Source organism: Athene cunicularia (genome assembly GCF_003259725.1).
Source record: "Athene cunicularia isolate RWA chromosome Z unlocalized genomic scaffold, athCun1 chrZ_part1, whole genome shotgun sequence".
NCBI lineage: Eukaryota > Metazoa > Chordata > Aves > Strigiformes > Strigidae > Athene > Athene cunicularia.
The window spans coordinates 11,377,154-11,401,071 of record NW_020799142.1 but is presented as its reverse complement, the minus strand read 5'-3'; the positions used below and the strand labels follow the sequence as shown (position 1 = coordinate 11,401,071).

Sequence of the window (23,918 nt, the reverse complement as noted above, 5' to 3'; positions counted from 1 at the left end):
CCTTTATGGGTTCCAAGTATAGTAATTCCCTTCCTAAGAAAACCCTTCTCAACAAATTCAGTGTATTAATGTCCATGGGTTTTCTTATGGGGATTGATCTATTTCCTAACAGGGTTCTTCATGTCGTCTTAGAGCTAAGATTCTAGAGTGAATCAGCCAGCTTAAAAAAAAATCATGAAATGTTCTACTACTCTTATAAACAGGAGTTACATTTTAGGAAGTTTCAGTTTTGAAGTGCTATTTTGAGATAACCAAGTGTTTCCAATGAGATATCCAGAAACCAGCTGGATCATCTGAAAATTAATTCTTTACTGGAGATACATTGTTCTCTTTGAGCTCTTATGATTTAAGGTGTGAATATAATACTATTCCATCATATTACTTGTCATTTATTTGATTTTTTAAAATTTCAGAATAATATCTTAAGCCTTTTAGTCTTCAGAGGAGTAAATATTGTGGACATCGTACCTTGAGACAAAACCAGTGAGTTATTTACCTGTCATTTTTCTTTCCGAAAAGTTCTCTGAACCTTTCTCCTGCATATAAGAAATTCCTGCATGATCTCATTCTCCTTATCTTTTGATTTCAATTATAAGATGTATTTTTCAGTTTACTTTTATTTTCTTGAAGTCAAGAAAGCAACTGTAACTGTGTGTGAAGCATTAACAGTTTGCATGTCCCTGAGGCAGTCCTTAAGAAATCTGGAGGTCTGAGAAAGCTCCCACATAATCCCAAACTGAAAAGAGACTAAGGAATGCGAAGCCACTGATACCATATTTATAGATGTCTTTTTCTCTTTCCACAGATGAGTTGAGCCAGTTATTACTTTCCATGTATTTCTGTATCTACCCAATCAATGGCACCTAGCTAACAGAAACTCAATTATGAGAATCCAAACCTCCTTCTGACTGTATTCTCTAAACTATTTGTCCAGAGAATTTTATTATCAAAATTTTACATATTTAATCTGTAATCATGTTCTTTCTGCATTTTGTCTCTTTCATTACATGTTAACAGGTAAATCAACAGGGTACTCATGTTCACAGATTTTCTTGTGAAGCATGAGATGGTCTGTAGATAGATCATTACACATTGTAATGTCTACCCAATTTACACAGCTGCAGTAGATTAGAACTTCTGTTTCTGGAAGAGCTCCTTCAGTTGTTGTTCACTTGTTGCTTCTCTCTGTTGCATCAGCTCCCTGGCTCCTTTGGTCACTCCCCAGCCATCTGGCTTTGACATTGAAGGACAGTATGGCCTGCCTGAAGCTGGCTTCAGATTCTCCCAGTATTCTTTTCTTGCCCTAAAGAAGAAGGAAAAGGAAATTCAAGGGTTTTTCCAGCACCTCACAATATGAAAGGTGGCTTAAATGACCGTTGCAAAGATTTATCTAACTTGCACTGACTGACTTTATATTTACATACAGAAGTATGAATGAAAGCATGCAATGAAGCGCTACATGCTTAAAAAGTATCTTTTCATCCTTGAAAAGAACACTGTAAACCACCCACCATTAAGGACTGTTTTACAGCAGTCTGTCAGTTTTTGATCTTAACTTTCATGAGAATTACTTTCACATTAATTCAGGCCAAATCTTTATTTTAAACAGGAATGAGAATTTCTGGAGCTCCCCTACTGCCACCTCACCCCTTCCCCTGTTTCCAGATCAGATTTAATTCTTCAAAATTATTAACACATAGAATGTTTCCAGTGGTATTTAGGCCTCCATATCAGTTAAGGCAGTCTGCTGTATGTTGCTAAGGAGAGGGCCTCCGAAGCGGAGGATAGCGGCAGGGCACCCTTCTGAAAGCGTCAAAAAAACCATGGCAAAACCGCAAACCGAGAAGGCAGAAGCCCAGGGAAGGGGGAGAGCCTAAAGCCGCATCTCCTGAGCGGAAAAAGTGCGCTGGGAACGAGGACAAGGGGACTCGGGGTGGGCGGAGACTGCAGTGACGACACCCCACGCCCCTCACGGCCAAGAGCAGCCCCCAGGGAGGCGGCGACCAGGATGGGCAAACAGGGCGCGGGGTGGCACTTCGCGCAGGCAGGGATTGTGAACAAGGCATAGTCGCTCCTGGCTCTAGATCTTATCTTAGCGAGTTGCCATCTCATCGTTCTCCACAAGTAGACTGAGCTACCCGGTCTCCACTCAGGTCAAAACCACCGCCAGAAAGAACGTGGCGACCCAGACGGAGCTGCCACACAAACGTGCAGCGGTGCAGGTCCCGGGCTGCAGGGAGTGCCCGAGCCTGTCGGTCCTGCCGGAGGGGAGCAGGGACAGCACCCGTGTGCGCTGCCATCAACTGGGTGACCTGCTCAGCCTGGTGGCGCAACTCAGAGATAAGGTTGAAAGATTAAGAAGTATTAGGAGTGCGAAGGGAAATTGATTGGTGGAGTGGCACCTGGGCACCCCTGAAGCAACAGGAGCAAATGGAGGCTCCAAACGAGGCAGGTGATCCCTCATCCTCTTGGTACCAGGCAGAAGAGAGATGGGGGAGGCTGGAAACAGGTCCCTGCTCAGGGAGGCAGGAAAATCCTCTCCCAACCTCCCCCATCTTTCATGATGTCCATTCACAACAGATATGGGGCTCTGAAACTTGTGAATGAAGCAGAGAAGGATGAAGAAAATGAGCCAAGTAAGGAGGAAGATGAAGGTCCACTAAGGCCAGGTCACTCTAGACCATGTATTAAAACTAATTCTATAAAGGACCCCAGAAAGGTTATTGTAGTGGGTGACTCCATTCTGAGGGGTGTTGAAGGCCCAATACGCAGACTGGACCCACTTCATTGCCAAGTCTGCTGCCTCCCTGAGGCCTGGGTCAATGACCTCATGGCAAAACTCCCTGACTCTATTGAGACCTACCCTCTCTTGGTTTTTCAGGTAGGTAGCAATAATATTACCAGGAGTAGCCCAAAATCAATGAAAAGGGATTTCAGGGCCTTGGGGAAACTGGTTAAGGGCCCAGGGGCACAAATAGTGTTCTTCTCCTTCCCTTCAGTTGCAGGGATGGATGAGGAAGATTACAGGAGAACTTAACAGATGAACCTGTGGCTCTGAGACTGGTGTTACCATCAGGGCTTTGGATTTTTCAGTCATGGGTCAGTATACAGGACGTCAGACATTTTGGCATCAATGGGATGCACCTGTCCCAGACAGGGAAAAGGATCTTGGGGCAGAAGTTAGCTGGGCTCATTGAGAGAGCTTCAAACTAGACTTGAAGGGGGAAGCGGACAAAACTGGAACTCCCAGATGTAAGCCCCTGGGTAGATTATCAGAATTTGCAGGCTGTTGTGACAGTGACTACCCTCACCCTGCCATCTCAGTGGAGGCAAGGGATGGAGACATGCAGCACAACAAAGATGCAAGGAATACTGAAGGATTGGTAACCATGGTAACACTTGTGAAAGGTCAGGCTGGCCTTAGGACCTCTAAATGCAAAAAGGTGCTGGGAACATCACCCCATCTGAAGTTTACAGCCTTTGGAAGAAGGGGCTAGTGACTCACAATGATTACAAAGATGCTGTGAGGCTATGCAAGGCAGAAATCAGGAGGTCAAAAGCCCAGCTAGAAATGAATCTGGCTTCAGCAATCAAAGATAAGAAATATTTCTGTAGGTATGTCAACAGCAAAAGAAAGACCAGGGAGAGCCTCAATTCCCTGCTAGACACAGGAGGAAACATGGTAACAAGTGATGAGGAAAAGGCTGAGGTGCTTAATGCCTTCTTTGCCTCAGTCTTTAATAACAAAGCTATTGTTCTGAGGGAATCCAGCCTCCTCAGCCAGAAGACAGAGACTGGGACAACGACACCTCACCAATCCAGGAGACAGTCAGTGATGTAATACTGCATCACACAGACACACACAAGTCTATGGGACCAGATGGGATACACCCGAGGGTGCTGAAGGAGCTGGCTGGGGTGCTCGCCAGGCCACTTTCCATCATTTACCAGCAGTCCTGGCTGACCAGGGAGGTCCTGACAGAATGGAAACTGGCCAATGTGGCCCATCTATAAGAAGGGTTGGAAGGATGATCTGGGAAATTACAGGCCTGTCAGCTTGACTTTGGTGCCCGGGAAGCTGATGTAGCAGCTCATCCTGAGTACCATCACATAGCACATGCGGGACAACCAGATGATCAGGCTCCGTCAGCATGGGTTTATGAAAGGCAGGTCCTGCTTGACAAACCTCATCTCCTACGACAGGGCAACCTGATTATTGGATGAGGGAAAGGCTGTGGGTGTTGTCTACCTGGATTTTAGTAAGGCCTTTTACACCGTTTCCCACAGCATTCTCCTGGTGAAACTGGCTGCTTGTGACTTGGATGGGCACACGCTTTGCTGGGTAAAAAACTGTCTGGATGGCCGGGCCCAGAGAGTTGTGGTGAATGGAGTTAAATCCAGTTGGTGGTCAGTTACAAGTAGTGTCTCCCAGGGCTTGGTTTTGGGGCCACTCCTGTTTAACATCTTTATTGATGAACTAGACGAGGGGATCGAGTGCACCCTCAGTCCGTTTGCAGATGACACCAGGTTGGGTGGGAGTGTTGATCTGCTCGAGGGTGGGGAGGCTCTGCAGAGAGACCTGGACAGGCTGGAGCCATGGGCTGAGGCCAACTGCAGGAGTTGCACTAAGGGCAAATGCCGGGGGCTGCCCTTGGGCCACAACAACCCCCAGCAGCGCTACAGGCTTGGGGAGGAGTGGCTGGAGAGCTGCCAGTCAGAGAGGGACCTGGGTGTTGATTGACAGCCGGCTGAACAGGAGCCAGCAGTGTGCCCAGGGGGCCAAGAAGGCCAATGGCATCCTGGCTTGTGTCAGCAATAGCGTGGCCAGCAGGGACAGGGAAGGGATCTGATCCCTGTACTCGGCACTGTGGAGGCCGCACCTCGATTCCTGTGTTCAGTTTTGGGCCCTTCACTACAAAAAGGACATTGAATGACTCGAGCGTGTCCAGAGAAGGGCAACGAAGCTGGTGCAGGGTCTGGAGCACAGGTTGTACGGGGAGCGGCTGAGGGAACTGGGGGTGTTTAGTCTGGAGAAGAGGAGGCTGAGGGGAGACCTCATCGCCCTCTACAGCTCCCTGAAAGGAGGTTGAAGAGAGCTGGGGATGAGTCTCTTTATACCAAGTAACAAGTGATAGGACAAGAGGGAATGGCCTCACGTTACACCAGGGAAGGTTTAGACTAGATGTCAGGAAGCATTTCTTTCCAGAAGGGGTTGTTAGGTGTTGGAATGGGCTGCCCAGGGAGGTGGAGTCCCCATCCCTGGAGGTGTTTAAGAGTTGGGTTGACATAGCGCTGAGGGATATGGTGTAGTTGAGAACTGTCAGTGTTAAGTAAATAGCTGGACTGGATGATCTCCAAGGTCTTTTCCAATTTAGATGATTCTGTGACCAGTATAATAAGCCTTTGCAAGGAGTATGTTGGTGTGCTTTCCATGACAGATATACATACCTTGCTCTGACCCATGGCTTGGTATGCATGCTCAGGCTATCACCCCAGCTACCATGCTTCTCAGAAGCTTCTGGCAAAAATCCTCTTTCAGGAGCCAGCTCCTCAGCTATTGCTCGGATATGATATGGCTCAAATCCACAGCAACCTCCAATGTAACGAATTCCTAAATCATAGGCCTTTCTTGCATATTTTTGAATATCCCATCTGGTTACAATTCTTGGCTCCAGACCTGCAAAGACATTAATATTTTAGGTTTCCACCATGTTCAAATTTAGCACATTTTTCAGTAATAAATCACGTAGTGGAAATAATTCCACACTGTTTGCAAAATTGGTTGCAGATGTACATGTACATGTTTGAACTGCCTGAGCTAGAATTAATGATGCAAACTTTCAGAATTCTAGCTTTCAGACTCTGATGTGCTCTGCTGAGATATGCTTGTTGTAAGCTTTTTCAGCCTTGCAAAACAGCACCTAATACCTGCTGAGACTGATCAAGCCATAAGTCACATGCTTGCCATTCTGTCAGAGTTCTTAGATGGAGTATTGGGGTATTTTCAATGTTACATCCACATCTCCAAAGAGTTCCTAATAAACAATCAGTATCTCAGACATCTGATTACAGTATTCTTATCTGTGAAAGGAGAAGGTATCAGCCTACCTGCAAGAGAATTAAGCCTGCTCATTATTCCTCATGAATGCTTACTAAACTTTTTTTTCCATGATTAGCTAGTGGCAGCCAGTTGTTTCACTGACAGCTGGGATCTGTAGCTATTTCTTAGCCCATCCCTTACTTAGAATCCCAGCCATAAGCAGTTTGCTACCTAAATCACTGGTTCCTTGTGGCAAGTTCTGTGTGTAGATAAATTAGGATGTAATCTTTATTCTGAACCCTGTTGCAGGTTGTGAGCAGAGTGAAGGGATAACAGAGCTGAGAGGAAGGACTGGTGGAAGGGAAGGAATAGGAAGTGAAAGGAACAAAGAAAAGTACACCTCAAACAGAAGGAGGCACAAGAGTGGCAGAACTGAAAAGACCAGGGACTGAAGAAGAAATTTCAAGGAATAAAAATACAGGGATAAAGGAATAAAATTCCTCTCACTTCTTTATGCACATCTTCAGGAGATGAACTGGCATGGTATGACAAAAGCTTTATTGCAAATGGCTCAATGCATACAATATATGGGTTGTGCAGCATGATGTCTGTGCACTGAACACTCCTTTGAGCAAAGCAGTCATGGTGAGGTAATAAGGCTCCAGCAACACAGTAGAGAGGTAGGATTCTTCTCCCTGTGTCCTTACCCAGAAATGCCTAACGTGCAAGAAGGTGATACAAAGCAGATCTACTCTAATTCCAATGGGCAGTTAAGAGACAGGTTCAGAAAATAAAAATCAGAAGAAAAAAAATTAAATGTTCTTTCCTAAACAGAAAATGATCAGACTCAGAGGGAAAGACTGAACAAAGGAAAAGTAGATGATATAATATCTGAAGGAAAACCAGATGAAGCTTAGAAGGCTGTTTAAATAAAAGTAAGCTTGTGTACAGTCATGCAGATGTGAGAGAATGCATCAGAAGCACAAATTCATTATTTCCCTGTCTCTCATGTTCATTAAAAAGTTAATGCAAAATTGATACAAAATGAGTAACAGCAAGAATGCAGCATGTTGCATCCCATTTACACTTGTGTAAGCAACTCAACTCCAGGGGAACAGTATAGACTGTCTCCCCATCTTCTCCATCGCCCACCTTGTCACAATCCATGGGACCTGATGAGATACATCCAAGGGTCCTGAGGAAATTGGCAGATGAAGTTGCTAAGCTACTCTTCATCATAATTGAAAAGTTTTGGCTAACTGGTGAAGTTCCAAGTGACTGAAAAAGGGGAAACATAACCCTAATTTTTAAAAAGGGAACAAAGGAAGACGTGGAAAACTACATGCCAGTCAGCCTTACCTCTGTGCCCAGTAAGATCATGGAGCAAAACCTCTGGAAACTACACTAGGGCACATGGAAAACCCGGAGGTGATTGGTGACAGCCAACACTACTTCTCTAAGGGCAAATTGTGCCTGACAAATGTGGTAGCCTTCTACAACGGGGTTACAGCACTGGTGGATAAAGGAAGAGCAACTGACATCATCCACCTGGACTTGTGCAAAGCATTTGACACTGTCTTGCACAACATCCTTGTTTCTAAAACAGAGAGACCTGGATTTGATGGGAGGACCACTTGGTGGATAAGGAATTGGTTTGATGATCGCCAAGAATTGCAGTCAACAGCTCGATGTCCAGGCGCAGACCAGTGACAAGTGTTATCCCTTAGAGGCCCATATTGGGAACAATATTATTTAATTTCATTGTTGGGGATAGCGACAGCAAGATTGAGTGCACCGTCAGCAGGTTTGCCAGCGACACGAAACTGTGTGGTGCAGTTGACACACTGGAGGGAAGGGCTGGCATCTAGGACTTGGACAGGCTTGAGAGGTGGGCCCTTCCATCCTCATGAAGTTCAGCAAGGCCAAGTGCAAGGTCCTGAACATGGGTGAGGCAATCCCAAGCACAAATATAGGCTGGGCAATAAGTGGATTGAGAGCAGCCCTGAAGAGAAGGACTTGAGGGTATTAGTGGATGGAAAACTGAATATGAGTCAGCAATGTGCACTCACAGCCCAGAAACCAAAGTGTATCCTGAGCTGCATCAAAAGAAGCGTGATTCTGCCCCTCTAGTCCACTCTCATGAAACCCTACCTGGAGTACTGCATCCAACTCTGGGGCCCCCAGCAAAAGAAAGACATGGACCTTGTTGGAGAGAGTCCAGAGGACAGCCACAAAGATGATCAAGGGGCTGGAGCACCTTCCCTGAGAGAGCTGGGGTTGTTAAACCTGGCAAAGTGAAGGCTGCAAGGAGACCTTATAGTGGCCTTCCAGTACTGAAGGGGGGCCTACAGGAAAGACAGGGAGGAGGGACTCTTTATCAGGGAGTGCAGTGATAGGATGAGGGGTAACAGTTCAAAACTTAAAGAGGGTAGATTTATATTAGATGTAAGGAATTAAGTCTTTCCTGTGAGTGTGGTGAGACCCTGGAAGAGGTTTCCCAGAGAAGTTGTGGATACCCCCTCCCTGGAAGTGTTTCAGGGCCAGGTTGGATGGGGCTTTGAGTGACCTGATCTAGTGGAAGGTGTCCCTGCCCCTGGCAGGGGGCTGGAACTAGGTCATCTTTAAGGTCCTTTCCAATCCAAACCATTCTATGATTCTATGAATCAGTCCTTGTGCTTCAGGAGTGTAAAGACAGCAACAACATAACATCTCTAAAGAAACAGGGATAGACCCTGCCATAAGAACCAGCCACAAATGTGGTGAAACATTCTGATTGAAAATAAGTATTCTTTGAAAATAAGTTGCCACATAGATCATGTTTTGTGGGATTTTCCTCTTCCCAAAACTGATTAATATTCTATTTTCCATGCCTGTCAATGCATTTCTTTTCTTTGTTTTATTCAGAATTAATTATCTATAGCTTAACAGTTTGTGTTAACATTTATAATAAAAGGACATTGAAGTTTTCATCAATTTTTGATGAGAAGATTGTAACCTGCTCCTAGATTTAGCCCCTCTATACATCTACTCTTGAGATAATTAGGTATGCTTTGACTGACCAGGACATTTCTTTCTAAAACATTGTTCTTGCTTAACTGGTAACACTTCAGAGCAGTTGCTGTAACATGTAGGGAAAACACCGAAGACTGGAAAAAGTTTTACAGAGAAATAAATACTGCTGGCATCTAGATGCTGGTGTTTGCCAATAAAAAAATAACCAGCACTTTCCTAGAAACTGAGATCTTGTTGGCCTGTACAGAGGTTATGTACACTTCAAATACCTAAAAACCTCTTTGTGCATATTGCCTTCCACAAGAAAACAGAGTTAACTGGGTCAGTTTAACAATGATTTACCAAACTGCTCTCTGCCATCAAGTGATCAGTCACTCCTGAGTACTGAAAACATTCACAGAACCAGACTTCTCCAATTGACTCATGAAATTTCTGAAAGCTGAAATCTCATACAGAGTGCTTATAACATACAAGCCAATAACCATAACAAATCAAAGAGAGTCCTTCAATTCACTTGATTACTTACTGCGTACATTCTTTTTTTGCTTGCAATCAGAGGAGTTATACAAAGGAATGAATAGGATAAATGAGTTCTTAACACTTTTAAACATCCCAGAATATCTTCAGAACTCAGACATGTTATTATCATTTAATGAATGCCTCAGGCTCATGCTTTATGCTCTACCATCCGTTTATGTAAAGACAGGAATTAAAAAAATATTTTGAAAAATCACATCTATCTCTCAATTTTTGCAAAAAGTCAAGTTTAAAAATGTTCTAATACTTTATTTTATCATCTGATTTTGAGAAGAGGAGTGTATGATGCCCGAAAATGAAAGCATTTTTCTAATCAATTTTTAAATGTTTAGGCTGACTTTTGTCCTCTTATTTTAAAGGGATGTGATCTTCTGCATCCCAGGTGGAAATAAGCCCTAAATACACAAGCATTATATACACATAAAGTGGCTGAATCTTTCAGTCTTTGTAGAATTTCTCCTGAGCATACATATGATGAATCCATCTCCAAACTGCTAAACCATTTGTTAGCAACATCAAAGAACATATTCCCTCTTCTGGTTTCTCTCTAATCTCATTATTAGTCAGTTACACTTGCAAGACTGAACCATTGTGAGTGCAATAATCATGCACCTATATCCAGATCTGCATGTGCACCGTACATTAAATCCCTATGCAGGTAAACATTATAGGGCTTGTGGGATAGATGTCAACCCAAAACACTGGGGGTTTTTTAGTGTATTTGCTCTTGTTCATTTCTTTGGACTGATTATATCTGTCCTGCACATGGTTCTATAGCATGAGAAAGAACTAAGTTTTTTAACTAAGTTTAGGTTGTGGCACTTTTCATCATAATTTCACTTTCAGTCACATGTGGTGATACTACTGAAGTACTCTATGTGGATGATTTTTAGTCTAATATTACACTGCAATTGCCCTACAGAAAATTCCAGACAGGATAACTGGGACTCATCCTACTGTATAGAAGGACACATTGCAACTTCAGCTTTACTAGAAGCTGGGAAAAAGGAACAGACAATTATAAAAAAAATAAACAGAAATATCCTTGTCTTACCAAAGGGAAATTCTGGAAGATCAATAAAACCCTGCTTTCCACAATCAGGTGTATGGAAAGCAAGTGGCTGGGACATAAGGTGGGCTTTCACTTTAGCAGCCTGCAAGCCCTCTTTCATCAGTTTCACAGTTTCCAGGGAAATATCTGGATCAAAATGGCAGTTGACTCCAACAATAGAAGCGCCTAGGAGGAGGAAAATAACTTTAAGCCACATCTCCCCAGGAAGTGAGGTGCAAGTTTTTAGACAAAGCACTCAAGAAGCAGAGCAGTCCATCTTTACACGAGCATTATGGTTGAGCTGAAGTCAACCTCAGCTCTTCTGAGGTTGATCATTGCATTTACATCTCAGTTGTACTACTATTTACCTTCCTGATACATCACACCTCCCACCCTCATACAGTTGCTTTTCTTATCAGTGCTTCATCAGTGAAGACTAATTATGTACAGCCACTATGCAAATAGTTAGCAGATTCCTAACAGATTCTGTGTTTGGATTTCAACTCTAATTCCAAAGGAAAAGAGTAGTTCAGAACAGATATAATAAACCCCTGTACCATCATTCATGCCCTGATTAACTTCTTCTGTCCTTCCCCTTGTCCTGCAGAAAACACAGCCTTTGATAAGCAAAAAGATTAATTTTTTTCATCCTGTTATTCTCTCATTCTGGGTTTGAACTGTACTCCATACATTTCTAAGACGACAAGCAGAGAATCAAAGGTGGCTTTGGATTCTGCTTATGTTTTCAGAAGTTGGGGTTGGCTCTGTAACTAAATTTGAGTAGGTTTAGGATTTTGCTCTATTTAGCTGCCTTTGGCTATTGCTCCCAATACCATCCTGGTAAACAAGAATTTTACAGCTGCATTTTCATACATTTTTTACAATATCTCTCTAATAAAGCAACAAAAAAATTTTCTACAGGGTCAAAACTTTTAATACCTATAACTGGGAAGCTGTCTACTTGGCATTATCTCAATACCTAAGTGCTTTATTTTGTTCCATACTTTTAAAGGGCATATTAAAACAGATTCTTACCAGCCTTTACGAGCTGGACAGCACATTGTCCAGGGGGCACACCATGCATGTCTCCTTCTGGACCAATGCACATCGTAGCTGCAACTGGCTTTCCAGATTCTTTCAGAACTTCAACTGCCCAAACAGCCTCTTCAACATGTTCAAAATACTGAAATAAATTAAAATTAGACTACTTTTGTTTCTCGGAGATGAAGCATAAACACAATAATCCAGACCCCAAATAAACCAGCAATACAATGACTTGATTCTTTTCTGATTTACACTAACAGAATTCAATTGAGTTCACTGACCACACAGTTTAAAAATGTTTTAAAAGTTAGTAAGTAAAACTAAATACGAAATAATGATACTCGTTTTAGAATAAGAATGACCGTACAGAAGGTTAAGTGGGGATTTATCTCCCAAGAACTATTTTAATCTAGAAAAGTTACCTTAGGTTGATTGCTTACAGTGTACAGGAGAAAACAGGAACTAGTCAAGATCACATTTATCTACCTTCTTTGTACCTGTGAAGAATTTGATTTGACTGAGGTAGAAATTTAGGTTCCAAGGTCCTATTCTAGGACGCCTGCAGATGCTGCTGGGTATGTAGAGAAGTACCCAATACTACTGGCATAAAAGCATAACAGAAAAATTTAAAGGAGGAAGCAACATGTACTCCCTAAAGTAGACTAAACATCTTGAAGTTTACACTGTGCCAGCTGAAGGCATGTACTTTTCTACAGACTTACCTCTGCAATTAGGAAGTCCACATTCTTCTTCATAAAGACATCTAGTTGCTTTCGAAAGGCTGCTTTAACTTCTGCTTTATCCTTGCAGCTTAAGTATGATGGTGTTTGACTAACTCCTCCAGCCACTAAAGCATCACCTTCACTAGCCACTTCTCTTGCAATGTCACAAGCTGCTTCATTCACTTTCTGGCACTGTGCAAATATAGATTATGACAGTTTTATGAGGTCAGAAATATGCATATAATTTCAGAGCACAGAAAGGACAAAAAGAGTCAAAAGCCATAATGTCTTCTTCATATTCTTTTATAATTTAAATGGATATTAAAAATCATATCCATTAGGAAGATCAGTATCCTTCAAAAATATATCAAATATTAGGAAACAAATTTCTTGCCACCTCTAAGTTATCATACTATCAAATACTACAAAAACATATTACCTTTAGTACACCTTACACAAATAGTCTATAAAAAGCAAATATTTGGTGTGAAGTAGAGTTTTCTTTGCCTATTAGAAAATGAGTTAGTTACCCTTAGGTGTATGCTTTTATTCTGACATTTTGAGCATGGAAAAGAAAATATGTAGTAATTTTAATTTTAAAATTTAAGATATAATAATCATGCAGAGTTAAGGCATTAAAAGTGTATCATTAATTATCTGCTGTTAAAGTTACCAATTTAAGAATAGTAAAGGGAAACATCACTGTACATGATTAATTAAGCACCTAGACTGAAAGAAACATTCCCTCTATACTTAAATGGGGATGACTAGAATAGCTTGTGAAAAAGAGGTTAAGCTAGGAAAAAAAAGATTTTGGAAAAAGAATCATTATTTGAGATCGATAACAAGTACTGATTAGAGCAGGTTTCTCTGCAGCCCATGGACTACTTAGAATCTGCATAGGTTTCTCTCAGCTGAGGTTACATGGCTGCCTCAAAAGACTCAGCTCATTTTTAAGGCTGTCGCTGACAGATTGTCTTCTATTAGCGCTTGTGCTCACTTGGATGTTTGGGAACTCTGGGAGTCATAAACCACTTTAAGCCTGGGGGAACCTGCCTCTAGAACTGGCAGCAAATCAATCTTGAAAGCTTTTCTGCAACGCATTCCCAATACCAGGTGGTCTCCCAGCTCTTCTTGTAATTTTGCATAGCAGCAATAGTTGCAGCATGCCTTGTTCCAGAGGCACTGTGTTTCTGGGACTACCACTTCAGACTTTTTAATGTTGCATCTACTGAATGTAAAGATACAGCATTTCAGATAAATTTGGTCATATGACATTTTGATATGACCTCTTAATTAAGCCTCAAGTGTTTTCTTAGTGTCCAGATCATTCAAATTTCTAACTTGGAATATCCTCACAGACACACAGAGATTCCTTCCTCCCCGCCCCTATCAAACCTCTGTTTTGCAGATGTTGAAATAGACAATAGGACCAAAGAAAACACTCAGTGGCAAACCTCCTAGTCTCAAAGGAGCTATGTAGAAATGTTTGTGCCAGGAGTCCCAGTGGAGCTGGTGCCTACATCTAGTGAACAAATCCAACATCCTACAATTCCTTTGTGTAAGAAGTAAGAAAACACCAACATGGTACTCCTGTTGCTGTAACAGGTTGCCCTTACATATGAGAAGGGGAATATTGACCACAGTGTATACCTTGGATTTTTTAGTTGTTATTTTATGGAAGACATGTTTCAAAAAAACACTCAGTTCTCATTAGTATTAGTCACTCATTATTCCCTAGGATTCTTCACCATTTTTGCAGTTGATCTGTTTCTCTGGATGTTAAAGCATTTAATTTTTTTCACTGATTTTGCTCTCTGTGCATTTAGTCCTCTCTATATTCTTTGTATCAAAACTCCAATAAACTAATCTTTTCAGATGAGAAAACTATGATGTGGGCATCCTTTAACCTTGTCTTTCTTGCTATTTCAAATCCTGAAATGGCATCATCTCATTCTCTGGTCCACAAAATACAGTCAAAAATATTATGAAAAAATGTGAAAGTACTTGATAATTTCTCTACTAAACCTTCTGAAATTGATCCATTTATTTCATATCTCCATCAAAACAGAGTTTTACTTACGCTTATTTTCTCAGCTACATAATTGCCCCTGTTCTCTAGTTTGTCCTCACTGGCATAAAAGGTGAATGTCTGAAGAACATTGGATCCAGCTCTAAGGAATTCCCGGTGAAGCTGACGAACTGCAAAGAATTAAGAGACAAAGAAGAGATGTTTGGTATAGTTACTACTGTTGTTATCCCAAAATTAAAATGTTTATTGAAGTAATGTTACTGTAAGATAAGTGATACTGTGTTTACTAGAAGATGCATTAAACAGAGTAGAAACATTACTCCAGTCTGCATAGAATTTCTTTCTTTTCTACATTAGGTAGAGTACTTTCTCCTTAGTTATCCTCTGCTAAAAATTACTGAAGATGTCTATTGAGTTTCTCAGCAGATTCAGTTTTGCATGCCACCTTGCCTATCCTTTGCTTTCTGCAGTCCTTCAGACCTTCCAATTTCATTTTATAGAACTGCATAGTGGTTCAGGAAGGGAAAGAAGACATCTGACTAAAGAACATGAAAGCATAACAAGGAATACCAGACAAGAAAATCAGCAAATGAAAAAGCCATATTTTCTTAGCTTCTAGACTATGAAAAAGAAGACAGAAGAAAGTATCATGATAACAAATTAAGGGGCAAGGTGATATTTGTATGGAAGAATATGGTGTTTCATTACCTCTATTTTGTATTTTCTAATTTTCTCGTGCTACAAAACTCTAGCTGAGTCTGGTCAGTCAAAACAAAAACTCTACTTTGCTAAATACACTTTTAATTAGAAAATTATTTCTTGCTCTAGAAAAGTGACTCAACACAGACTTAATTCTTTTCATAAGTCAGCACGTGATGGTTTTACCACAAGCCAACACTTCTTTTGAAGGAAAGGTTGGCAGTACTTTTAATGGGCAGGTTTCCCACATTAAGACTGTGAGCAGGCTCTGTAATGGTAGTTCTGCCTTCATCGCTGTAAGCAGTACACTGCAACCATCACAGCAGGAAGAAAAGAGGAGTGGACAATTGCTTTTATATGTATACCCACAGAACAATAATTATAATAATTTCTGAATTATTATTTCAGAACATTACTGATCATGTAAAACAGAGTTGAAATGCTCAACAGCTTATACCACATACAGGAATAATTTCTTATAATAGATACCATTCACAGACACAAGAAGACTGCAGTTTCTGTGACAGGTGTTTCGAAAAGTTTTCTTAAAGCCCTGCTTTATCATACCTCACTGTCTACAGGGCGACCTTTCTCATTAGTGAAATGTGTGAATCTGTCATGAGAATAAGATTACTCCCTTCAGCTGCAATAAACACAACCTTGTATGCCAAAGAAGCTCAAACAGCAGTTTGAGTAGCAAAAGTCAATCTGCATACATGCAAGCATGTCTGCTTTCATTAAAGGAACAGTGTCATGTCCCTTGTTTTTCTCTACTAGTACAGTAATTAATTTCTAATTACAGCCTTGGGTAACCACACTGTTATTTAACACAATGCTTCTTTTCCCAGCAGTCATTAAGACCTACCCAGGAACATAGATTACAACCTGTAGCTAGAGTTCAAAAAGTCCCTGGAATCTGCCTGAACTACCAGGATCAAATTTCAGTCTTATCATCTTCACATAGAGTCTAAACATTCCTAGTACAATGAGTATTCTTTTCCCTACAGCATTAAAATAGTCTAAAAGGTTTGTCTCTGTATGGTTCTAGTGTTCTGTGGGCAGAAATGAGAAATCATCCTGATTAGCTTTTCATCAGTGAGAAATCATTGATGACAACTAGTCAGGAAATGGGAAAGGGAAAAAAGAATCCACAAATATTTTCACAAATGCTCTCTGACATTTCCATAATAAACCAGATTTGTTTACTCCCATAGTTAGTACTCTTTAAATATGGTTCTTGCATTCCTAGAAGAATGCCTGGGACTTATGTGAAGGATGGTGACATAGGTAGACAAATGAAATATTAACACATAAAAGAACTTCATATCCCAAACTATCAGGTATGTGAACAGGAGACTTGAATGGATCTACATTTTGAGGGAAAGAATAGTGTTATAAGTATAATCCTGAATCTCATTCAACCCCAGGCAAAACATGTTTACCAGTAGAATAAACTGCTACGCTTATAAAGCCCACGGCAGTCTGCACTATCAAAAATGCAAACCACTCTGTTACTTTCTTCTTGTGTTGCTTTCAGTATGTTACTGAAGCTGTGTTTTCCTCCAGCATTTGAGAAATAGTAATTGTTTAGCCTCAGATGTGGCTGTTATCCCTAATAGTTTGATGCATTTTAGGAGTCAGATGTATAATACTGAGTTTTCATTTTGATGCACCATGAGTTGGATATTTCACAAAAGACACAGACTTAAGATAACAGGAGCTACGGACAATGAGTGATGATGCATATTGCTCACCACAGAGCAAAACCTGATCTGGCTCAGAAGAAATATTTAGATCTCATTTCTAAACTTGTCAGTCTGGCAAAACTTCTCCTCTCTTGTAATGGAGATAACGGCCTTCAACTCACTCTTCACCTTCATCCTTCCTTGCTGCCTTCTCAGAACCTCCTTCCTTTACCCTCCTTCCTTACAAAGACAAGAAGATCTGGTAGCTGTGTGGTTCTTACACCAGCTGGCTCAGCCAGCTGCTCCTTCTGTTCTTTACACCTGCTTTCAAAGTAACATGACTCTTGAGCATGCAGAAGCAAAAAAGCAGTAATGGAAGGGAGGCAGCACACTGCATGAGAAGAAATTAATAAATTTCCAGTGAAGCCTGTATTTATAAATAGCATATAAGCTTATAAAATTTTCTAAATTACAGCAATGAAAAATATGTTCTAGCAAAGCAGCAGCAATTCTTAGAAAGCTGGATTCTAATCTATGACCAGTGATGACTTATTTAAAGCAAATCTGTGTGCCAATTTAAGCCATCTGCAATTACCCCTATGTAAGGCAGTGTCTTGCATTTTCCATGGACTGAGACCTGCACTTCCCAAAAGGACATGTGGTCAAGGGCTTCTGATGTGTGAAATAAGTAAGCAAAGGGGAAATAAAGACTGAGGGATAAGTGCTCTATGATTTGTAGGATGGAATGTGTAGAGTAGACAAAGGTAGAGGTGGAGAGAAACAGAGAAAGTGGTGATGGGGATGTCTTTTCACAGAATCACAGAATTCTCTAGGTTGGAAAAGACCTTAAAGATCATCCATTTTAACCATCAATCCAACACTAACAGTTCTCAACTATACCATATCACTCAGCGCTATGTCGACCTGACTCTTGAACACCTCCAGGGATGGGGACTCCACCACCTCCCTGGGCAGCCCATTCCAACACCCAACAACCCCTTCTGGAAAGAAATGCTTTCTGACATCTAGTCTAAACCTTCCCTGGTGCAACTTGAGGTAATTCCTTCTTGTCCTATCACTTGTTACTCAATTAAAGAGACTCACCCCACCTCTCTGCAATCTCCTTTCAGGCAGTTGTATAGAGCGATGAGGTCTCCCCTCAGCCTCCTCTTCTCCAGACTAAACACCCCCAGTTCCCTCAGCCGCTCCCCGTACGACCTGTGCTCCAGACCCTGCACCAGCTTCATTGCCCTTCTCTGGACACGCTCGAGTCATTCAATGTCCTTTTTGGAGTGAGGGGCCCAAAACTGAACACAGGAATCGAGGTGCGGCCTCACCAGTGCTGAGTACAGGGGTCAGATCCCTTCCCTGTCCCTGCTGGCCATGCTATTGCTGACACAAGCCAGGATGCCATTGGCCTTCTTGGCCCCCTGGGCACACTGCTGGCTCCTGTTCAGCCAGCTGTCAATCAGCACTCCCAGGTCCCTCTCTGACTGGCAGCTCTCCAGCCACTCCTCCAAGCCTGTAGCGCTTCTGGGGGTTGTTGTGGCCCAAGGGCAGCCCCCAGCATTTGCCCTTAGTGCAACTCCTGCAGTTGGCCTCAGCCCATGGCTCCAGCCTGTCCAGGTCTCTCTGCAGAGCCTCCCCACCCTCGAGCAGATCAACACTCCCACCCAACTTTCTGGGAGATGAGAGTCAGCAAATTAGGTCATCACCCTTTAAACCTTTGCTGGAGTTCTGCATTATCCAAGGATGTCCATGGCCCTAAGTTAGCATGCTACACTTGAAGTTACACACTTGAAGGCTGAGAAGGATTAGGGTGAATAAACAGGCAAGCAAATGTATAAAGCAATGTAATAGAGAGGGCTAAGATCTCCCTCTCCTATTCCTTCTTCCCCTGTATAGAAGAAAGAGACTAATTTGGAAGGGCAAACAGTTAGAACAAAGAAATTTTTTTTCCCAAGGATATTCCGAATTGGCATGTGGGATTAGTGTGCATGATATTACTAGGGCAAATGCTTTCTTGTAATGAAGCATACATAAATAGATAATACCATCTGCTTTTGCACTATTTATGCTAAACACTATAATCTTTACGCTGGAAGACTTGGAATGATTGCTCATTTTGTCTCCGTCCTCTTTAAGAGAATTACTCCATTAAATGTTTATTGCAGTTCTTAGACTCCTATGAGGTTTATCATTCCCCATTTCACAGTGGAGCAAAATATGTTTAATATTCCTCTTCCATTCCATTGTTTATTAAAAGCTATTTTCCTGAAAGAATTAATAAACAAGCTATATTAATTTATAACAATATAAAAGTCACAGAATGACTAGAACACAACACCACAGATAGTTAACTGCAGAATTCTTTTTCACATTGTTTTAAATAAGCTTTATATCAGCTGAAGGACAGACTGACAAGTCCATGAGAGAGAAATCACTGAATGTTATTAAATACAAAGATACCATATCTGGGTCAAAAATACCTGTGCTACAAATTACTGAAGACTGAGACCACATTCTGGAGAGGTGTCACTATACGCACTCCTCATGTTCTTACCTAGCCAACTGCTTTTGGCCAGTATTAGAGCCAGAAGGAGGTGTAAGATGAGCATTTGGTCTGCAGAGTCAGACTGTTCTTAAGGGTGTAACTCTGAAGTGTCAAGGAACACTTCTATTAAAAAAACTACTACAAGTTCCTATATATTTAATACTTATCCAACCATGTTTACATTCATTACAGGATTACCATTTCCCAGTAAAACTGACCTGCTTCTGGGTGTTCTACAGTTGCTTCAGGAGTCCAAGGCCCAGCTTTTACATATCCTCTCTTTTCAAGAGCAAAGACAAATCCTCCATCTCCAATCACAATTTCTCCAGCATCTAAACGCTCTAGAATACCCTGAAAAAAAAAGCAGGATGAAAGGTTAACAATTCATTAATTCAATTATTTCACACCATACAGCTAGGAAAGGCAAACACTTGTGACGTCTCAGCACAGCCCTTCAGGTGGGATGTGTGTATGTCTTTCCAAGAAGGAGTCCTGTGCCAACTATGCCAGTTCTAGTACCAAACACAGCACTGTAAGGCTACTTGGAAGCTACAAAGCCTGGCTGAGAGGGTTGGCAATTTTGGCTTCAGGCACTGACATGGCAGCAAGGCAGCAGGATTCCTCTGTACAGTGCTGCTGTGCACATACATGAGCCTGGCCAAGTGCTGGCTTGCAAATCCCTGCATCACATTCCATTGCACATTGTGAGCTTGCCAAAATATTGACCCGACAAACTTCATGACTTTATTAAAGGTGCAAGATTTTTGCTTTATTTCAGCAGGACCAGGACAAAACTCAATCAGCAATACTCAATCTCATCAACTCAGTAATTTTTAGTGAGTTTACCAGTCCTGCTTATCACATCAATTCTGTTCTAAGTGCAGATGTCAAGAGGCTTTGTAAAGACTGTGTTTGCAAATAACTAATTTAGAGTTGTAACAGAAAGCCTCAAATGGGGCCTGGGAAAGGCATCCAAGAGTCCCAGATTCCTCTGCCTGCCCCCCACAAATACCCACAAAAGAACAGAGTGATGCAGTGAGCATCCATGCATATGAGCATGGAACATGTATCATGCAATTAAGGAAAGCTACCTGCTATTTATGCATAAGACTCATTTATCAAGGAACAACGGATAAGGACTGGGTATAAGGATTCTTGTGCATACTTTTCCCATTGTATTCAATTTGACTGTGAGCCAATCACTTTATTCCATAAATATGACAGCCTAAGTGAGCCACATTTGAGTTCTCCCTGCTAGGCAGCATGGCTACATGGCAGCAATCTCCCCTTGAGCTGGGACGCCTCTCTAAATTGGTCCTCAAGGCAAAGAGACCTTTTACTGACAGATCTTTGGATGGCCCCAGTTTGAGTTCTCCCTGAACTGCAACTGAACTGCACACCAGGTAACTCTCTTGAGCAGGGATGCCTCTCAAAGTTTGAGATTCCTTACCTGACTTTAAGAGAGCCTTGCACAAGGTGGAGAAACCCCTTATTTGCAACAGATCCTCAGCGTGACTGATAGCATGCCGAAGTAATACTAACAAAACATGACTAATCCATGTAGTTACTCAACATTAATTATTATAAACTTTGTATAGGTAATTCCATTAGACATTAAGCTGTTTTCCAAGTCTGAGACTAAGATCAGACCTAGATGCACCTAGGCTCCTTAAGTAGTTTAGAAGGCAAGAAGATCCACACCAAACTTCATGACTCAACAGGAGGCTCTTCCTTACCCTTTGTGTCTCCAGATTGTGTGTGAATCATTCTAACTCGATTCTAACTCAATTTTCTTTTATGTTTTTCTTCCATACAATAATGAATAAGGTGAACCTTGCCATCAAACTTACTGAACCTTGGTAAACCACTGTTAAACTTTGTTAAATTCCATTGAATCTGTTGAACTTTGTCAAATTATTATTTTACCTCAATAAAATATTTTCTTGCTTCTCTTTTGAGTGGGGTACATTCCACTCACCTGTGACAAGACAGAGCCTGCTTCAGAAGTTTAATATGCAGAGAACAGGAGCACAGAAGATAAAAAAACCCTTTAACATACAAGCAACCTCAGTCATTGCTTGTTAACTGAACGTTAAGTAATAGATACATGTTGACATCATCTACCGGTATTATATTTAAATGCACCACAGCCAACAAAGATTTTTTTCTTTTAATCAGTCACTTCTAGGATTTAACAGAAGTTTTGCTTCACAGTTCCAGCTTTTTTAAGCTGCATTTTTAAATAATCTTCACTTTTGACACAGGAGCAACATAAGCCATGACTCAACAGACCACAGCATCTTATTATGATATATTAAACCTGGCATCAGGGCATGTAATAGCAGGTGACATAACTATAAAGCACAAAGTACTTAATATAAACTTACTTGATTGACTTATAATGGAAATATTTTTTTTGCAAACTTTATTAGAAGTCCAATATCATTCCTTCACACCATTTTTACTTTATCTGTACTGGGTAAAATACCATTGGTTCAACCAGCATAAAGGTAGCCTAAATGCAGCAGGAACATTGTTTTGTTCTGCCCCAGAGACCTACAGCTGTGTGCTCATGTCTAATCCAGATGACAAGTGTACTGTCAGGTGTCCTGTAATACATGTCTGGTATTAAATAAGAAGAAATACTACCTGTAAAAAGCTAACCAAGGGTTTTTTGAGACATATTTTCACTGCTCTACTTTTGCTACCATGAATGAAGTTGCACCACATAGTCCATACATTTATCCATGGAAAGAGTGCAGATATCTGTATGAAGGTATTTCCTCAACCACTGTTAGGAATGTTACTGAAGCATGTAAACAAAAAGCCTACTTGGTCTACCTATATACTACCTTTCCATCAATGGAGAGTAAAAAAAAAGATCTCAAAACTATTCAGATCTTAAGTGAGCTGTCAAGAGAAAGCCTATCTCTGTCCATTCCCTGTAGGGGGAACTTACGACAACTGCCTTCTGCTAGGTGTCTGAAGTTAGGTGGCATTGTAAGCCAAAACACTTTACTAACATTTTTCTTTTTCGTCTTGCTAAAGATTTTTTTTTTTACTGAGAAAAAAAGTAGATGAATGTCAATGTAGCTTCTGCAATGTACAGACACAGCTGAAGGTTGGTCCTTTTGTTAAGAAAGGGGTTTGAAGATAAGACAAATAAATAAGACAGTTGGGGCCTATTCTTGAAGATAACAGGAACAAGGACAGGTCAAATTAAAACAAACCAGCTCAGGATACAACACAGCTGCACAACATCTCCTAAACAGACCTTTATGAGCGTGCACGACCACAGAGGTCAGCCAGCAGACATGGTGAGAAAGACTACCAACGATCCCCAGGGACCCCTCGAGACCACCACACAGCAAGAAAGCACATGTGTAATTAGGATACAGATAGTGTAATTGGTTCCAGGAAATCTAATGCATATGTAACTCATTTCTCGGAAAAGTTATGAACATGCATAATCTCACTGTATAAACTGCTGCTCATAGATCTGGGTGTCGCTCACCTTTGCAAAGTCATTCGCGTGTGTGCTCAGCGCTGCAATAAAGAATGCTGCTTTCTGACACTCCAAAACAAGTCTTAGAGTTCCTCTGCTGGCTTCTACAGTCACAGCATGAGTATGTGCCAAAAAATAAAAAGCAGAACAAATACCTTCCCACCTACTTCCTTTATTACTGATCTATCTGAAAAGTCTAGAACTCAGAGACTTCTTCTCATATCCTTCTGTTCTCTTATTCCAGACTTATACGCTACATATAAAACAAGTAAAACCAGTTCTGAGTAAGAAGCATCCTATTAATGATAGCAGTGGCCTGAACGGTAGACAGAATACATGATTTCACTGACCATCGCAAGTAGAAGCGCAGGGTAGCAGTACCGGTATATGTCGAGAGAGTTTGATTTAGATGTTGCTCGTATGTTTGCCTTAATGGCCAGAATGGCTGATGCCTGGGTAACTTTTTATACTGGCTTAATTCTTTAGTTAATTGAGGGTAAAGTAAATGCATATATTGGATGCTGCGCTCGTATTACAAACACTGTTGGTATTCAGTCATATAAATCAAGAGGAGAACAATTTGGGGCTTTTAAATAGAGTTAGCAGGATGCTGGAGACAGAGATCCCATCCAATGATGGTTCATGCTTAAAGTATTTACAGTTTTAATGTGTTGCAAGCACAGCTTAGTTTGCATATCAAAAAATATTAAGTAAACCGGGTTTGAACTTTGGTGGCTGCAGCCTGTGTAGTTGGAGAAATAAAAATTCTATGAGCTGTTACAGCATTAACATCAACCTAATTATCTACCTTATAACGGTGTCCAAATATGTTTAACGGCTCGATGCTGAGTAAATACAGTTATTATTAAGGCTTTACTTAAGCTTTTCACAATAGGACCTTACCTGCAGAAATACGCCTACCTTACTGGGAGGTTAACACGCCCAGTTGGCGAGTTGTGCCAGTTCAGCAGCGGTGCCCAGGAGAGCCTCCGGGCAGAACGCCGAGGAGGGGGGAGAGGCGGCGGCCGGGCGCAGCG

The 23,918-nt window shown here is 41.3% G+C and overlaps 2 protein-coding genes across 2 annotated transcripts in view; one reads left to right on the top strand and one right to left on the bottom strand.

The window, feature by feature from the left end:
* Positions 1-20,072, bottom strand: LOC113489762 (betaine--homocysteine S-methyltransferase 1). The gene is made up of 8 exons (XM_026865777.1): positions 20,025-20,072; positions 19,595-19,727; positions 14,490-14,608; positions 12,407-12,598; positions 11,676-11,823; positions 10,644-10,826; positions 5,449-5,677; positions 1-1,303 (listed from the first exon to the last, which is right to left on the bottom strand). Exons 1-8 carry the CDS (start codon positions 20,070-20,072, stop codon positions 1,129-1,131), a joined length of 1,227 nt encoding a protein of 408 aa, XP_026721578.1. The 3' UTR covers positions 1-1,128.
* A 3,196-nt stretch (positions 20,073-23,268) lies between these two features.
* Positions 23,269-23,918, top strand: part of DMGDH (dimethylglycine dehydrogenase) — a 42,475-nt gene continuing 41,825 nt past the window's right edge. The window contains exon 1 of the mRNA XM_026865776.1: positions 23,269-23,337. Within this exon, the coding sequence (XP_026721577.1) occupies positions 23,269-23,337 (69 nt within the window). The remainder of the gene's footprint in view (positions 23,338-23,918) is intronic.

Coding starts and splice junctions, on each gene's coding strand:
- LOC113489762 (XM_026865777.1), bottom strand. CDS start 20,072: ATGGAATGTGATGCAGGGATTTGCAAGCCAGCACTTGGCCAGGCTCAT. Junction 5,678..10,643: donor TCTTCCAGAATTTCCCTTTG/GTAAGACAAGGA, acceptor ATGTCTTTGCAG/GTCTGGAGCCAAGAATTGTA. Junction 1,304..5,448: donor AAGCCATGGGTCAGAGCAAG/GTATGTATATCT, acceptor CTTCTTCTTTAG/GGCAAGAAAAGAATACTGGG.